General features: G+C 39.2%; 1 protein-coding gene across 3 annotated transcripts; it reads right to left on the reverse strand.

Annotated features, from left to right (window-relative positions):
- Positions 1-3,022: 3,022 nt before the first annotated feature.
- LOC127804860 (uncharacterized) lies at positions 3,023-16,029 on the reverse strand. Of its 3 annotated transcripts, none has more exons than XM_052341914.1 (4): positions 15,654-16,029; positions 15,442-15,547; positions 13,134-13,345; positions 3,023-4,668 (listed from the first exon to the last, which is right to left on the reverse strand). In XM_052341914.1, the coding sequence occupies exons 1-4, from the start codon at positions 15,840-15,842 to the stop codon at positions 3,394-3,396; spliced, it is 1,782 nt and encodes a 593-aa protein (XP_052197874.1). In that variant the 5' UTR covers positions 15,843-16,029; the 3' UTR covers positions 3,023-3,393. The 3 variants fall into 3 exon arrangements, with proteins under 3 accessions (XP_052197874.1, XP_052197876.1, XP_052197875.1); XM_052341916.1 differs by having other exon boundaries at positions 15,731-15,768; XM_052341915.1 differs by having other exon boundaries at positions 13,134-13,381; positions 15,654-15,694.
- Between the last annotated feature and the right edge of the window lie 957 nt (positions 16,030-16,986).

The following is a 16,986-nucleotide window of genomic DNA, read 5'->3' on the forward strand; positions in this document are numbered from 1 at the left end:
TTATCCCCTCGTTCGGCGCGTCTCCGATTGTCGGTGAGGCGACGATGGCAAAGAGATGATGAAAATAAGGCGACGACAACGAGGCCTGGCAAAAAGGCGAGACGACAGCCATAGCAGGGGAGACGCGTAGAGCATGGGGGAATCCATAGGAAGGGGAGGGAGAGAGCAGGACGTGGAGATAAAATCGTCTTTTTGCCCCTTTTCGGTAAGCCCATCGGGCTTTCTAGCATTTTCCTAAAACTTGAATAGTTAAAAAATCGAAATTATGAGGTGAATTAGTTTCATGTAAAAATTATTTACAGTCAGTTCTCTAATTTTCTAAAAAAAAAATTGATACTCAAAAAATAAAAAAAATAAAATAAAAATAATATAAATGTATGGCCATAAAAAAATTAAAAAAAATAGAGATGTCAAATATAAAAAATTAAGATAAAGAGATCAAAATACCATTGTAAATAATGAGTGAATGATATTTTATATACTCTCAGTAGCAAAGTTTTATTAAGAGCGTATAATTTTTTGAATTTTTGTGTCGATTGTCCGATGGGGATGGATTCCTCAATTTTACAAGAATTTATCTTCTTACTGATAATCAAATTAATTGAATTATATAAAAAGTATAATAAATTATCTCCCTTTATTTTAGAGGCCATGTTGTTAATGGCCTTATCTGTTGTGATTGACCGTAGAGTGTCAAACAAACTGGTGATATGAGTGTGATTGTGGGAGGTTCACTATAATCAACCACTTAAAACTGATCTGTTTTTAGGTGAGGGTGTTCATTTGATTATAATTGAATTGAATTGTCTCATTTTTATCTAATCGAATCGAACCGTCGTTATAGAAATAACTAAATTGAATCGAAGAATTAAACCGAACTGAATTAACTGATTTGAACTTTAAAATAACTGAACCAAGAATTAAACCGAAAAGCAATCCAAAAACAAAACTAAAAACACTAAAAACACCAACATCAACAGCAAACAATAAAAACCCATTAATAGAAAAATACTTGATCAATACAAATATGCACTACCAAACATTCACATGATCAATAAGATTGTTCATTCCTAAGTTGCTGAAACCAACTAGATTGTTGATGTTGATGGTGAGAAAAGTGAAATGGCTTAGGATTTGCTGTTGCATTCGACAAGAGAGGTGGGTTGGGTCAAGGACTATCAGGTGTAGAGGGGCTGGGTGTTGGGTGGGGGAGATGCCAACGATGAAGGTGTTTGGGTCTAACGACGAGGGCGAGTTGAGGGTTAACCGGTGACCTAGGGCTAGGGTCGATGCTTCGATGACCAGGGGGCTAGGTCTCGAGCTATCGAGTGTAGGGGGCTGGGTGTTGGACTTGGGTGGGGAAGAGGCCGACGGTGAAGGGCTTGAAGGCGTTTGGGTCTGACGAGGACGACAATGCGTCGATGGCGAGGTGAGGGTTAGCCGTAAAAGACCTAAGGCTAGGGTTGATACTTCGACAATAAGTGAGGAGGGCTGACATTGTTGTTAAAATCCCGATTTTATGTATACGATTTTACGCTTTGAAAACCCCCAAACGATTCAAATCCCATGTAAAATTTAATTTAAGGTAAAATCCTATAAAATCTTGATTTTACGTATACGATTTTACGCTTCAAAGACCCCCAAACGATTTTACGATTTAGAGACCTCCATTGATTTAAGTTGCAATTTAGAGGAAGTTTCCAATGTATCTGACATTGAAACTTATGAAACGAATTGCTTTATTTTGCCTCTGAATTGAAACTTGATTTAACGATTGTATAAGTAAATCAAAACAAACAGATAATTAATTAATGGACCACCAAACCTTGAATCGAGTTTTTACTTGATTTAATCAATGTTAAATCAAGTAAAAATTGTAACTTAAATATGATGGAAGATATTGGAAACATCCTCTAAAGAATTTTAAGTTATATTTTACCTCTAAATTACCTATGTTTTGCCTCTAAATTGCCTATACCAACCTACTAGTTTTTTGAGTTATATTTTGGAAACATCATCTTTTGAGCTATAATAAAGAATAATTAGGTTATTAAATGATATTAATTTATTTTCTATAAAATTATATTATTGTAAATATATATTTACAAAAATTAAAAGGTATTTTTAATTATCTCTAAAATCTTACGATTTTATGATCCGATTTTATGGACCCTTTTTTCGATCCCACTTAAAATCCTGATTTTAACTACCTTGGGGGCTGGGTGTTGGGTTGGGTGGGGGAGAAACCGACGACGAAGGCGTTCGGCTCTGACGACAACGACGATGTGAAGGTTGACGACGGGTGATGAGGGGTCTGTGAGGCAGTCTCTCTCTCTCTCTCTCTTTCTCTCGCGGCTCAAGCGGGCTATCGGGTGTGATTTTGATTCGTGAATCACACCATGTGATGCGCAAGGAAGAAGAAAGGCAATGAATAGCAGCACAGGTCGGTTAGCGCAGGTCGAACTTGAAGTTTTTACAAAAAATTAACCGAACCTGAACCACCCACCATGGATAACTGAACCGAACCGATCAGTTCGATTCGATTTAATCGGTTAAACCGATTTTATGCTCACCCCTAATTTTAGGAGAGACCCATGTCCTTAACCAATTGGGTTAGCCCCTGATTGCAATCCAAAATCATTTAGGGTGTGTTTGACAGCATAAAAAATGCATGAAAAATGTCAAATCCAAGGAATTGAATTCCATCTTTAGTGTTTGACACACCATATTTTTCATGTAATTCAATTCCATGGTACAACCATTAAAACATGTTTTTGATTATTTTTCATGAAAAATTTCATCTGGGGGAGATGATTTTTGTTATTCATGCAAGTTGAAAAATATTTTCTTTTCCAAGTAAATGCTATCAAACACACCCTTAATGGCTGTACCCAAAGCTCAAGACATGTAATTCATGGGAATACATCTAATTTTAGTTGGAGAACACACAATGGCACAGACGAGTTTGCCAAATCAATATTAACCACCAACAACACTCACCAAAAGCAAGCAACAAACACACTAGGCAATAACAAAGATGAAATTCCCATTAACACAATGACAATTGTTAAGCTTAACCATATGCCACAATGGCTAAACAGATTAATCATGAATGTTGGTGTGTATTGTAACTGAGGTTATCTTCAGTGTATGCCACTAGACAACTTTCACTCGCAAACCAATGAATGTGGAGCAAAGGGCTGGCTATACACGTACTTGCTGAATATCTGATTTCTTCCTCTTTTAAGTTTAAGCGAGGAGATGGCAGGCACTGTCCAGTGTCCACTATACAAATTAATATGCAGTAACAATCTGAATATTTGTGGTTCTTTGTGACAGAAACCAGCTCGTTTCGAAGATTTGATGCTCCCGAGGTCGGAGGAAGAGGTAAATCTAAAACCGAAGCCTTTTTGCACGTCTGTTGGCCTTCATAAGCTCCACCAAGGAAGGAAGAGGCTCTGGCACAGGCACATTCATAGACCGGTACAGCTTTCTAAAGCCTTCATTAAAGCTTTTTGATGATCCAACAGGGGAATACGAGCTTACATGAATTTTTGTATCTTTATAAGCTGACATTTCACCTTGTACTTCAGTTATATCTGTCTTTCTGTCCGCTGACTTCCCCGATGGCACTTCAGTAACATCCACAATGTTTGCTAATGATTCGGCACATTTTACTCCAACCTTTTTCTGTTTCGGTGATCCCTCAAAACAATGTACTTCTGTTATAGATGCCTTGTTCTCCGTTGACTTCTGATGTTCTGAGTTGAGTGTGTTCTTGAATGAGAAATGTTGTTCTACTTTAGCAGAAACATCATATGGAGGCTCAACTGCAGGGGGTGCAAGTTTGCACTCTTCATGTGGAAAATCACGATCTGCAAGTCCAAGTCTTGCCCGTCCAAATAATGTCACAGGCAGTTTTTTACCAGGAGACAGTGTCAGGAGTTTTTTGGGGGTGGAGGACATTTTCACCGGCTGCAACAAACATTCTGCAGAAGCTTCGATGGAAACTTCCTCCTCAGAAGAACAACTGACAGCTTTAGGTAATCCACCATCAATCGAAGCAGCTTCATGCTTTATGCCTAGAAGCCTCCAGAGTGGATCATCAGATGCAAGTTGTGTGCTGAAGCAACGCTTCTTAACATAATCTAGCTCCATGGCCCTGCAACTGGGAATTGTCGATGCAACCCATTTGGGTGCAAGAAGTTGAAGAGCCCACTCCAACTCTTCTCTGGATGAGTGCATCGAGTAACAGATGTGCCAAATACCGTACTGATCTTTCACTGCTTTGCTGGATCTTCCTTTTCTTTGCTTCTGCTTCTCAGTCTCTAAAAACTCATCATCACACACATACCATTGTGCAGATGGACGAACTATAAGAGGCTCAGGCTGGAAATTAGCTTGTGCCTCTGCAAGCTTTACTTTTGCTCTTTCATACAGTCTGGGAAATCCTTCAAGCAAATGAAAGCGAGATGATGGATCTTCAGAGAGTATTTGGGGAGCTGTTCGTGTCAAAGTACCAAAACATTCAGGATTCTTTTCTTTGTCAACAAATATCTTGGAGCCAAATGTTCTGGACACTTCCACAAGTATTTCTTCCTGACCGAGAAGATCACAGGTCAGATAAACCACTGCAGCATCAGGATGCTTCCATATACAATTAATAACCTGTTCCATGGATACACATGTTTAGATGTCGCATAGACTTGTACCTAGATATTTTTCACACAACATATATGGAAACATACTCTCTCTCTCTCTCTCTAAATACCCAACTTACTGCAACTACATATTGGAAGTTCACAGAGTAGCTGTTAAAACCAATGGATCTTTTGACTCTTCATCAAGTTCATGTAAAGAATGCCTTATTTCATGGCAATCTTAGTGAAGATGTTTACATGGAGCAACCTCATCCCTTAGTTGCTATCAACTAATCAATTGATTGAAGAAATTCTCACATGGCTAAAAACAGTCTGTCATGACCCAAGATTCCATAGAAGGGCATTATAGTAATAGATTTAACAAGTTGTTAGGAGATATTTTGTAATCTGTTACAGCACATGAATGCTGTTATTTTTGTTAGAGGAAGCCTATATAAGGTTGTTGGTAGGAGAAGGGAAGGAGATTATTGAATGAATGAAAATCTGATTTCTATCTCTCTCTTAATTCTCCTTTCCCTCATTCTCGTTCTTCTGTTCTTCTGTTTCTTCCCCCCTCATTCTTCTCATTTCCTCCCCCAAAACAGGCAATGCTTAGTTCTAAACCTATCGGATCCTTCCGATTTCCGATCTCATCCTAGATTAAACCCTAGGTTCGTGACAATTGGTATTAGAGTAGTCCATCCTTAGTTGTGGTTTTGATTCGAGCCAACGGTGATTATCGGTGAGTTCTGACACCCTAGGCTGCTAATTTCTAAGTCGAAAGGTGTTTGAGGCGAGAATATGAGGCTTGGTAGCAGGCAAGCCAGGAAGTCGCAACTGTTGTAGGAGTTCCAAGAGATCGCAGTTGTGTAGCAGGGTTCGGCTGGAAGGCAACGAAGGAAGGGTGGTCTACGACCACTGAAGTGCGACCGTTGAGGCGAGCGTGAGTCCGTCGAGGTGAAGCGGATGACCTAGAGAGTTGCTACCAGACCAATAAGGTTCCTGTAGGTGCGGCTGGGTGTTGCGGTTATGATCGAGAAATTCCGACTGGAGTTCTGTGGGGTACTGCCGCTTTGATTGGTCAGTGATTTCGATCCAAACGGTAAGAAGGGATCCAGGCGACTTCTTGAACCCATTGTAGTTGCTACCAGATTTCGGAAATACTAGAGGCGAGCGCAATTGGGCTGGGAGCCTGTGGACAGTGATTGGGTGGGTTATCACTGGCAAGAGGTTCGCGACTGTTGCAAGTCGAAAATAGCAGGGGGGCAGGTTCCGTAATCCACTGCGACTTGAATATTGGAGGCAACGCTCCTCGGGGAAGAAGCAACGACTGAAGTCAGAATCGAACTTGGATTTGGAAGGCGTAGCCGAGTAGAGCAAACTTGGATTTGAAAAGCAAAACTGAGCAAAGTCACTTCGGCTCGGAATTGAAGACGAGGTAGGCTAGGAGAGGTCCGCAGTAATACCGAGTTGAATTTGGAGGCGATTCAGAGTGGTGCATCGGTAGTTTCGTGGCTAGAAACGTTGCTAATCTCAGCCTAGATTTGAAGACGTGTGAGTGAAGGTGAAGCATACCTCAGCGCTGGCTGTTTGATCTTCAAGAGAACTAACCAGAGCAAGGTCCTTGGCCGTGATTTATGACAAGCTAGGCGAACTCTCTAACCGCGACCGCTCTTTGCTATGTTCCCGTGATCAAATTCCTGTTGGATTTCGGAATTGGATTCAAACGCACTAGGAGTTCCAGTTGATCAGAACTTGCAGGCGAAATCAACCTCCTTGATTCCGACGGAGGGATTCTTGGCTAATTGGCCTTGAGGCAGTTGATTATCCAACTGCTGTGATGCCGATTGTGATTTTCGGCTGAGAGTCAAATGCTTTAGAAGGCTGATCAAGTTGTTGTAAGTGTGCAATTTTTTCTGCTGTCACAATAGATTTGATCTTGAAGCATAACAGTGGCTGCAATTTGACACTTATTAGATCAATTTTAGAGGTGATTGGGTGAGGCAGTTACAGAAGGTAATTAGGATGGAAAGAACTGCTGTTTCTTGGCCTATTGCTTTTCCAACTAGCAAGATTTTGGCCAGGAGGAGTAGTGCTCGAAGGAGTCCCATGGAGTCTCAATTGCAACTCAAGAATGCTTCATTTTTAGCTGAAAGGGAGTCTCAATGGCAGCCAAAGAAGGCTGCAGTTTCAGTGGGCAGCAACAGGGACAAACGACCAAGCAATGGGATTCATGAAGAGTGCAAGGAATTTGGTCGAATGTTTCGCGAGAAGTTGCAAGAGTTTGCAATGATACTATCTAAGGAGTATCATTACAGTTTTCCCGCCGAATACTTTGATGACTATCATGGAAGTTTCAACAAAGAGGAGTTTCTTAAAATGGATAAGCCGAAGGAAGAAAAAAGTGAGGAAAAGAAATTGGAGGAAGGCAATCAATCAATCGACAGCCTCTCAAGCACTCTTACTAGTGCTAAGACACTTGGCCAGGTGTCAATCATCGATCAATCGTTGGATGGAAGTGAAGTTGCAACATCTCCTAATGTTAATGCTCACAAACAGCCTTGGTATGAGTATTTAAGGAAAGAATACAAACCTCCATTGCTGCATTTTGAGGCTGCTGTTGATATTTCTGCAGCAAAACGTTGGCTGTGGGTTGAATGGGGATATAGAGTAACAACAACAATGGCTGTAGATCTACCCTTCTTACTTGTATTGGATGGTGATGAAGTTTTCCCTACTGAAATTCTAGGCCAATTTATGCTTGGATTTGATCTTGTAAACCTAATAACGAAGAAGAAGAAGCCTAGGAGGAGGAAGAAGGAAAGAAGGATGAACCTGATGAAAAAGGCTGGAATTGGATGAAGAGCCATGGCTACTTGTTGCAAGTTCTTGGGGACAAGAACTCTCTTAAGGAGGGGGGAATTGTCATGACCCAAGATTCCATAGAAAGGCATTATAGTAATAGATTTAGCAAGTTGTTAGGAGATATTTTGTAATCTGTTACAGCACATGGATGCTGTTATTTTTGTTAGAGGAAACCTATATAAGGCTGTTGGTAGGAGAAGGGAAAGAGATTATTAAATGAATGAAAATCTGATTTCTATCTCTCTCTTAATTCTCCTTTCCCTCTCCCGTCTCTCCTTCTCGTTCTTCTGTTTCTTCCCCCTTCTTCTTCTGATTTCCCCCCTCATTCTTCTCATTTCCTCCCCCAAAATAGGTAATGCTTAGTTCTAAACCTATCGGATCCTTCCGATTTCCGATCTCATCCTAGATTAAACCCTAGGTTCGTGACATAGTCTCCTCAGTTTGAGAGATTATGTTCTTATAAATGTGGTCTTCAGAGATGGGGGATGTTGGTCATTCTGTTCTCTATCCTCATTTTTCTGACAGTACATTGTCATGACCCTAGGAATTACTCAAGGATATATTAGTAAATATAATAGTAGGAGTTGGCATACAATATACAATAATTGTAATTTCTTTTCTTTCTTTCTCTTATAGTGTTTTGTCCTATTCTGTAGGTAGTTAGACTAGTTGTTATATTGCACATGGGAGTATGTGGGAGGATGTTAGGCTATATATAAGCCTCAGCTGTGGTTAGATGGATATGCTTGAATTGATTAAATGAATATCTAATTCTCTCTACAATTTCTCTCTATTCTCCCTCTCATTTCTCTTAACTTTCTCCCTAATTCTATTCAATCTCCCCGTTCATTTCTTCTCTGTTCTTCCCGAAATTCCTTCCAATTCTTTCTAAGACCCTAGCTAAATCCTAGGGTCATGACAAATGGTATCAGAGCAATCCATCCTTGGCTGTGGTTTTGATTCGAGTTCCGACGGTGATTATCGGTGAGTTCCTACAGTGATTATCGGCTATTGATAGGCTATTGTTTCCAATTTGATTCGGAGGATATTAAGATTGGTAGTGAATGAGAGAGAGCAAAGCAGTTCTCGCTAACTGCATCAATTAATCCTAAGCAGTTCAAAATTGAAAGATGAGTAGCGTCAAGAGGTGACGGCCGGAACTCGGGCAATTCTTGTCTAATGTTGAAGACAAAGTTGACCATTGACACTTGGCCACGAATTTCAGTGAGTCTTGCTCGAAGTGGAAGGGAACGCAGTTTCAACAGACTTGGAAGCCAAGTCGTAAGCTACTGCAACCACCGAATTCTCAATTCCGCATAATTTCGTTTGTTGCATCGCATTCACTCAAGGAAGGCGAGCAGCCCAGACGATCCCAGAGGCGACAGTCTGTTGAAGGTGACGCAGACCAATAGGCGTTTGTGACTATAGCGGACAAAGAGTGCGTACGTCCTGAGGCGATCTTGAGTCCATTGGAGGTTGACGCGGACGGCCAGGAGGTCGTGACTGGAGTGGGTGTTGCGATTTGGACTCAGGAGTGGGTGTAGCTATTGAACTAACAGTGAGTTCTGGTGATTTTGGAATCAGAGCCGATCGCAATTGGGCTAGGAGCCTTGGACGGTGATTGGGTTGAGAAGAACCACCATTAATTTCTGGAAGGCGCAACAGGCACTCATGTTCTGAGTCTTGAAGAGGAAGGCGGATAGCTGAGGCCGAAAGAAGAGGCGCGGTTGGGAAGATCGCTGAACCATTTCAGTTCCAGCGAGCAGTGAAGGTGTGAAGAAGACCTAGATCCGGGTGATCTGGAAGCTATAGCTATCACGAGCAGATACAAATCCCATGACCGCGACAACTCTCTGCTATGTTCCCGTGATCAAATTCCTGCTGGATTTTGGAATTGGATTTCGACGCACTAGGAGGTGAGTGTTGACTAATACTTTAGGCTTGGAAATTTGAAGGTGACGGGGCCAATTGGTTTTGATGGTGCTTTCGAAGACGCTAGAGCAGTTCCGGTTGATCAGAACTTGCAGGCGAATACAACCTCCTTGATTCCGATGGAGGAATTCTTGGCTAATTGGCCTTGAGGCAGTTGATCATCCATCTGCTGTGATGTCGATTGTGTTTTTCAGCTGAGAGTTAGATGCTCTAGGAGACTCTAGGAGACCAATCAAGTTGCTGGAACTATGCAACTTCTTCTGTTGCTACAATAGACTTGACCTTGAAGCAGAACAGTGGCTGCAATTGACCACTTCTTGGATCAGCTTCAGGGTGACTGTTGAGAGGTACATACAAAAGAGAAGTGAGGGATTTAGGATGTACAAAGCTCCTGTTTATTGGTCTTCGAGTTGTCCTACTCATGAAGCTAGGGGAGGCAGTGCATACATGAAGCAGAATGCTTCATTTTCAGTTGGAATGGAGCCTTAATGGCAGCCAAGGGAGGTTGCATTTTCAGTTGGCAGCAACAGGGACAAATGAACAAGCAACGGGATACATGATACGAGCAAGGAATTTGGCCTTATGATATGCGAGAAGCTGCAAGAGTTTGCGATGATACTTATTAAGAAGTATCATTACAACTTTCCGGTAGAATACTTTGAAGATTATCATGGAAGTTTTAATAAGGAGGAATTCCTTGGAGTGGAGTGGAAAAAGGATACTGGTTTCAGTGGAATTGACAAGGATGGTGGCTGTCAAGATAGTGCTTGCAACAATAACAAAAAGTACGAGGGCTTGGCTCAAAGTGTTTGGATAAAAGAAGAATTAAAGGAGTACTCTAATTCTTTTGGAAAGGAGGTTGTTATTGAGGATGATCCAGATGATAATAGCAGAAGTCCAAAACAAGAGATGCTTGAGGCATTCAATCAGTTGTCGGGAATGACAAGAGACACCAAGGAATCTCTAGAATTGGAGAGTGATTCAGCTGCAGTGATTGAGGAGTTAGAAGAAGAAATAATACCTCAGGAAATACCTACTGAAAGGCTGGAAGAGGAAAGTGGAGAAGATAAGTATGGTGTGTACAACAATGAACAGGAAACGGCTCTGGGAAAGGAGTTTCTTGCTGTTGCAATTGTTCAAATTCCGATTGGTGAGCTACAATATCAGGGCTGGTTTTGGTTGGCAAGGAAGATTGAGTCCCTTACTATCACTGGAAATGGCATGATTGAGCATGTATCTCCGGTGGAAACATCTTCTAACGTTGTGAAGATGTGTGGATTGGGTAAGGAATTTCAGGGACAACTAATAATTGGTGGGAAGCTAAGAGAGATAACTGAAGAAGTCAAAGGTTTGGTTGTAAGGGATGGAACTATAGCTGCTCTAGTGGTTCTTACTTCAGCGGTAAAATTCATGTTTCTGTCTACTGTATTGACAAAGGAACCGACTACTGGAATTGGGGTTGTGGCAGCACCTAGTTCTGAAGCTCACAAGCAAGCCTCGTCTAAGTATCTAAGGCAAGTCAGTAATTTTCCATTGCTGCATTTCCAGCATATTGCTGGTAACTTTACAATAAAACATGGCAGTGGGTTGGATGGAAATACAATAACTGCAGCTAGGGATACTTGCTTAACTTACTTGTATGGGACGGGGATGGACTATCCAAGGAAGCCATGGGTACAATTAACTCTTCTTTTAGACTCCAAGTTCCAACTACTAACCATATCAGGCCAGGTGTGGCTGATCATGTTTTCCAATGGAAGACCAAAATTGATTGGATAGCTATAGGGAGAGGTGGTTGTATGGGGCTTGCATCCGATAAAGTTTCTCCTATGGAAGTGGGGCAACTTAGGCTTGGAGTTGATCTTGGACACTTCAGAACGAGGAAGAAGAAGAGGCCTAGAAGGAGAAAGAAAGAAATAAAGATAGATCAAATAGCAAAGGCAGGAATTGGATGAAGCAATGGCTACTTGCTACAAATTCTTGAGGACAAGAATTCTCTCGAGGAGGGAGAAATTGTCATGACCCTAGGAATTATTCAAGGATATATTAGTAAATATAATAGTAGGAGTTGGCATACAATATACAATAATTGTAATTTCTTTTCTTTCTTTCTGTTATAGTATTTTGTCCTATTCTATAGGTAGTTAGACTAGTTGTTATATTGCACATGGGAGTATGTGGGAGGATGTTAGGCTATATATAAGCCTCAGCTGTGGTTAGATGGATATGCTTGAATTGATTAAATGAATATCTGATTCTCTCTACAATTTCTCTCCATTCTCCCTCTCATTTCTCTTAACTTTCTCCCTAATTCTATTCAATCTCCCCGTTCATTTCTTCTTTGTTCTTCCCGAAATTCCTTCCCAATTCCTTCTAAGACCCTAGCTAAATCCTAGGGTCATGACATACATTTACCAGTATGAGATGATATTGTGGTTTCTCTAATGATACTAAGGCATACAAAACTTAGTCATTCCTTCATAGTAAGTTTAACTCTACAGACCTTGGATCCTTGAAGTACTTATTAAACGTTGAGATTGTTAAATCTTCTCTTGATATTGTTCTTTTAGTGCAAGTATGTTGAAGATTTATGAAAGCCTGTCGATGTAAGGATCCAAACACCAGACTTGTACCAAATTAAGTTGATCCACCAATTGCTCTGAGCCATATTGGTTGAAAATTTGAACTCCCTAATTGTTTCTAGACTAGATATATCATCCAACACAAGTATTGTCTGTCAATTCTTAGGCTCATTGAGTCCTAGTGAGATGCAGTAATTGAATTGAGAGAGATCTTAAGACATACAAGGATGTCTTAAGATATCCATAATAGCAAATCATACTTATTCAGTATTATTATAAATACAAATGGAGACAATCAAGGTTATCTGTAAACTTAAGGGGCAAATGTAGTCAGTTATCAAATCTTTCTCCCACTTTACAAAGTTGAAACCATGATATATTTTTCTTTCAACTTCAAAAAGCTGAAAAACAAGAAACTAATTGCTTATTTTCTTGCACATGTACTAAATTTACAGCTCAAGGACAGTTTTACCTTCTCATTGTTATATACTACAAACTAGAAAAAAACAAAAAACTTATAATTACGTAAACTATTTAAGGTCAATTTAAAGATTTCTACAATCAGATTCCATACCTGTTTACATAAAACTTTCATTAGTTCGTATAGGTAATGCAGATTCACAATATGTACTCAGGAGTATTATTTCAGATGAAGGATTCCAGCAATTAGGACATCTCTGTATCTCTCCCCCCCCCCCCCCCCCCCCCCTTTTTCTATTTTAACATGGCATCTTTCCACATGGAAAACATTATGTTCTTGTAGGGAAATCCACCTTTATCTCTCTGTCCTGATGAAGTACAATTCTAAGTATACTGCTAGAATTGACAACCTAGTAATCTCAAACCACTCATCCTGCATTATATAGCAACTTGGCAAGCTCTGTGCTAACCCTTCCAAACCAGGAGGTAAAACATTTATATGCAAACACTTCCACACCTAGTTGGCTCTAATTAATCATGAACAGTGACAAAGTAACAAAGAAAATCAGAAATAGGATACCATGTACCATGTTTAGGTGAAAAATAAATGAAATACGGACCTTGCCTGAAACAGCTTACAGTCCAAAGAAAAAAAAAAAAAAAATCCAACTTCATTAAGTGTGGCTGTTGGTACCTGGCAAACGGCAGAATACTTGCTGGGCATTTTTAGAGAAAACTTTGCAAACGTGCAGTCTAAGAAAATAAGATCTAGCGAGCACTTTGGTTCTTTCCCTTTCTTCCCTATGTATTTATCTGGCAAACATTGCAGACACTCTGGGGTGAGTCTGCAATCTCCAGTGTGCAGGATGTTGCCAAAATTGCCTTCAAACAAGAACATTACAGCTCCTGGAGATCATAAATAGTATGCCAAACAAGGATCATCTGTCAATAGAGTTAATCATCAAATTAGAGTGGTAATATATCAGAGTGAAATGAACCCAGTTCACCCCCTTCTTCCTCTATGTACCAAAAAGGAGGCAGGAAAAAGATATGGAAGCAAACATAGGAAAAAATTGAGACACATTTCAATAACACATTCCAAACAAGTAAAAAAGCCTCAATAGAATGAAAAAAAAATTATCAAAAGGGAAAATCTTTGACAATCCAAACAAACAGGTAGCTTCTGAACCAAAACAGAAACTGAAGTCAAAATTATCACAAGATAATTGTTGACCATGCATTGCTGCTGGTACAGGCTTGTACCTGTATTACCACTTGAAAAAAACAAAGAAAATGGTGGACACAAACAAAGAGAACTTATATGGAGGTCATGGATGTCACAATTAGGAGAAAAAAGAAATATTATTTGCCTCCAATAGACAAGACAGGTGGGTGACAAGGTATAACTGTTGATTGGGTCTAAATATAAGCTTTAGGTAATAAGGGAAGGACTATACAAGAAATAGAGTGGGGATTATTAAGGACAAGACTGTAAAGGATGAGGATGAGGTTGGAAGATATGATGATCACTGTTAAAGTTGTTCTAGGAGGGGAGACTTTCAATATTCTTAATACATATGTGCACCACAAGTCATATTAGGAAAAGAGATAAAAGCATATTGTGTAAGGATTTAGAAGGGTTGTTGCAGAGAATACCTAGAGAAGAGGTTGTTATTATAAGATATTACTTAAACAGTCATATGGGTAAAGAAGTGAATGGGCATAGAGATGTGCATAAAGGTTATTATGGCTTCATTGGAAGTATAAGAAGGGAAAAGCTATTCTGGATATCGCCATGGCTCATGATCTCACCATAACTAATGATGTAGTCAAGAAACAGGATGAACATTTGGTCACATATAAAAAATGACTTATCAACTACCCAAATAGACTACTTCCTTATAATATGGAACACAATTCAAAACATGGTGTGCCACATGCTCCAAATTTTAGTATAATATGGGTGGAATAGTAATAAGAGGCCAATATACTTTGTTGGGCTATTTTCTTGTCAATAATTAGTATACTTGGTGAAAGAACACCATCTGCCGTATTGCTTCTTCAAATGAATTGTTCTAAGACATAGTTTGTGAAATATGAAGTTATTCATATAAGATTAGAGTGGCTCCTATCAAATATAAGATGACTGAGACATAATTAAGATGATTTGATCACATGAGAAAAAAACCAATAAAGGCTCCTATAAGGTGAGTCAAAAAGTGGATGGAATGGAACAAGTATTTAGGAAAAAAGATAGGTGAAGATAAAGTAAAACTTGATAGGAGAGACTAACATTTGATATTAATTATATGGGTCTTGCGAAAGATGAGGCCACAGATAAAAATGAATGAAAAGCTAGAATTCATATAGTTGATCCGACATAGTGGGACAAAGGCTTAGTGCATTCTTGTTGTTTCCCTTATGCGTAACAAGAGAACACTTGGACCACTAAGATTGCTGAATTCACTACTTTGAGATTAAAATCTATCATGTTTCAGTACATCCATACCAATTCATATTCTCTAAGGGATTAGCATTTTCTACTAAAATAACTTCAGAGAAGCCTCTCTCTTCTTTCTTTCTTTTCTTTGTTCTTTTATGGCGGTCAGATTCCTTATAAACTTAAGGTAACTCTTAGTCTCTGTCAGTGAGTGATAATAATGATAATTTTTGAGATATCAGCAACCAATTATGAGAAGGCTTTATTCACAACAAGAATTTGATAATTTGGTAAAATCTTGGGGTTAATGGACCAACATAGCAGAAGAGCAGCACGTGTAAAAAGTAACCTTTGATGAGACAAATAAGCACAGTGAAAATCTAAACAAACCCTTAACCAGTGAAGCAAAGAAACCACAAACCAACAAGCCCATATAATTAAAGAAAAAAAGAAACATGTAACGATAACTTACAGTAATTCAAGAAAATCCGTCTATGCAAATCAATAAAAAAAAATTATAAAAAATGGCGAAACCCAATTCGAACAATAGTGAATTACGTACCAGGGCAGTGGTTGGCATCGAAGGCAGTAACGGAGAAATCACCGTCCGGGTCATCGATCACCAACGTTTGTCCCACCTCAGTATCCACAAACAAAGATTCATCTAGCTAACAAAAACAATAACAAAATGAATTTTAGAGAGAAATCAGATCGGAGGTTCTGGAAACAGAGCAAAAACGGCCAAAAAAAAAAAAAAAAGAACAGAGAGAGAACCCGAGGGCACTGAAGAAGGGTAAGGGTCTTGGTGAGGCGGGTAGAGTAAATAGGGTAAGAGCAGTGGGTGGAGATGCCTTGAGAGTGGTCTTTGTGGGCGTGAGTGAGGAAATGGTGCCTCTTTTTCTTTGAAATCGGCGTCCAAGTATCCACCGAAAATGGAATCCCTTTCGGCATTTCAATCGGCATCTTTCTGGTTTTTACATATATTCTTTTGATCACACATACGAATATATATATATATATATATATAGAGAGAGAGAGAGAGAGAGAGAGAGAGAGAAAGAAGATGATGATGATGACGATGAAGAAGAAGAAGAAGAAACTTTCAGTTTTCTTCCGATCTGTACAAAACGACCAGAGGAAGAAGAAAGCTGGAGAATGAATGGGAAGAGAAACTGAGTCTGAAAGAGCCGTTTGTCCTTCTGGGCTTTAAGCCCATTAGCCCACCATTCCCAAGCCCAAGCGGCCTTATGTTTTTAATGCTAATCGCCGATTCTTAAACACTCATTTTATTATTATTTTTGACAAAAAAAAATTAAGTTATTAAAATTTTTAAAAAGACAGAACATAATTCCTCTTCATTAAAAATATATGAGTTTGTTTTTTAATTAGAGATTTAATTATTTAATAAATTATTGAAATTAAAAAATTTAAAATTATTACAACTAAACATGCCTATAATATTGGGATTCATACATCCATCCTACTTTAGTAATTTGGCACATCTCATGAATTTTAAAATTTACTTAATTATCAAAATTAATGGGTGATGTGCCTAATTAAAAGAGTTTTATGATTAATTTTGAAAAGTATAAAAATTAATTAAATAACTTCTAAAATCTAAAAAATATTGTTCAAGTTACTATAATATTTATCTAATTCAAATGTTTGTTGAATCAAACTAGGGTGCGTTTAATTACAGATTTTTTTCATGAAAAGGGGGTCAATTTTCACCCAAATTATAGCTATTGAGGTATTTGATTGATCAAATTTTTCAAGTAAATTATTTTTTCACTTTGAATCACATGATGCCCATTTCCCATTTTTGCTAGAAAAGATTTTCTTAGGGGGGCTGAATTAAATCTTCTAGCGCAATGGAAAATCAACCCAAATCTTCCCATTTGCAAATCATTAAAAGCCTCGATCTGACAGAGAAGAAGAAAAGTGGCTGGCAGTCGCAAGGACGAGGAGAAGCTCGGCTGGCAGTCTAACCGAGAGAAAGGGCGATTGAACGAGAAGGCGAGCGAGAGAAAATAGTTGAGGCGTGAACGACGATGGCAACAGGAGAAGCTCAACAGCAGTGACCAGTGACAACGGCTGCTTCATTCTC

The sequence above is a fragment of the Diospyros lotus genome, chromosome 6 (genome assembly GCF_014633365.1).
Source record: "Diospyros lotus cultivar Yz01 chromosome 6, ASM1463336v1, whole genome shotgun sequence".
NCBI lineage: Eukaryota > Viridiplantae > Streptophyta > Magnoliopsida > Ericales > Ebenaceae > Diospyros > Diospyros lotus.

Coding starts and splice junctions, on each gene's coding strand:
- LOC127804860 (XM_052341914.1), bottom strand. CDS start 15,842: ATGCCGATTGAAATGCCGAAAGGGATTCCATTTTCGGTGGATACTTGG. Junction 15,548..15,653: donor CCCTTCTTCAGTGCCCTCGG/GTTCTCTCTCTG, acceptor TGTTTTTGTTAG/CTAGATGAATCTTTGTTTGT. Junction 13,346..15,441: donor CGATGCCAACCACTGCCCTG/GTACGTAATTCA, acceptor TATGATCTCCAG/GAGCTGTAATGTTCTTGTTT.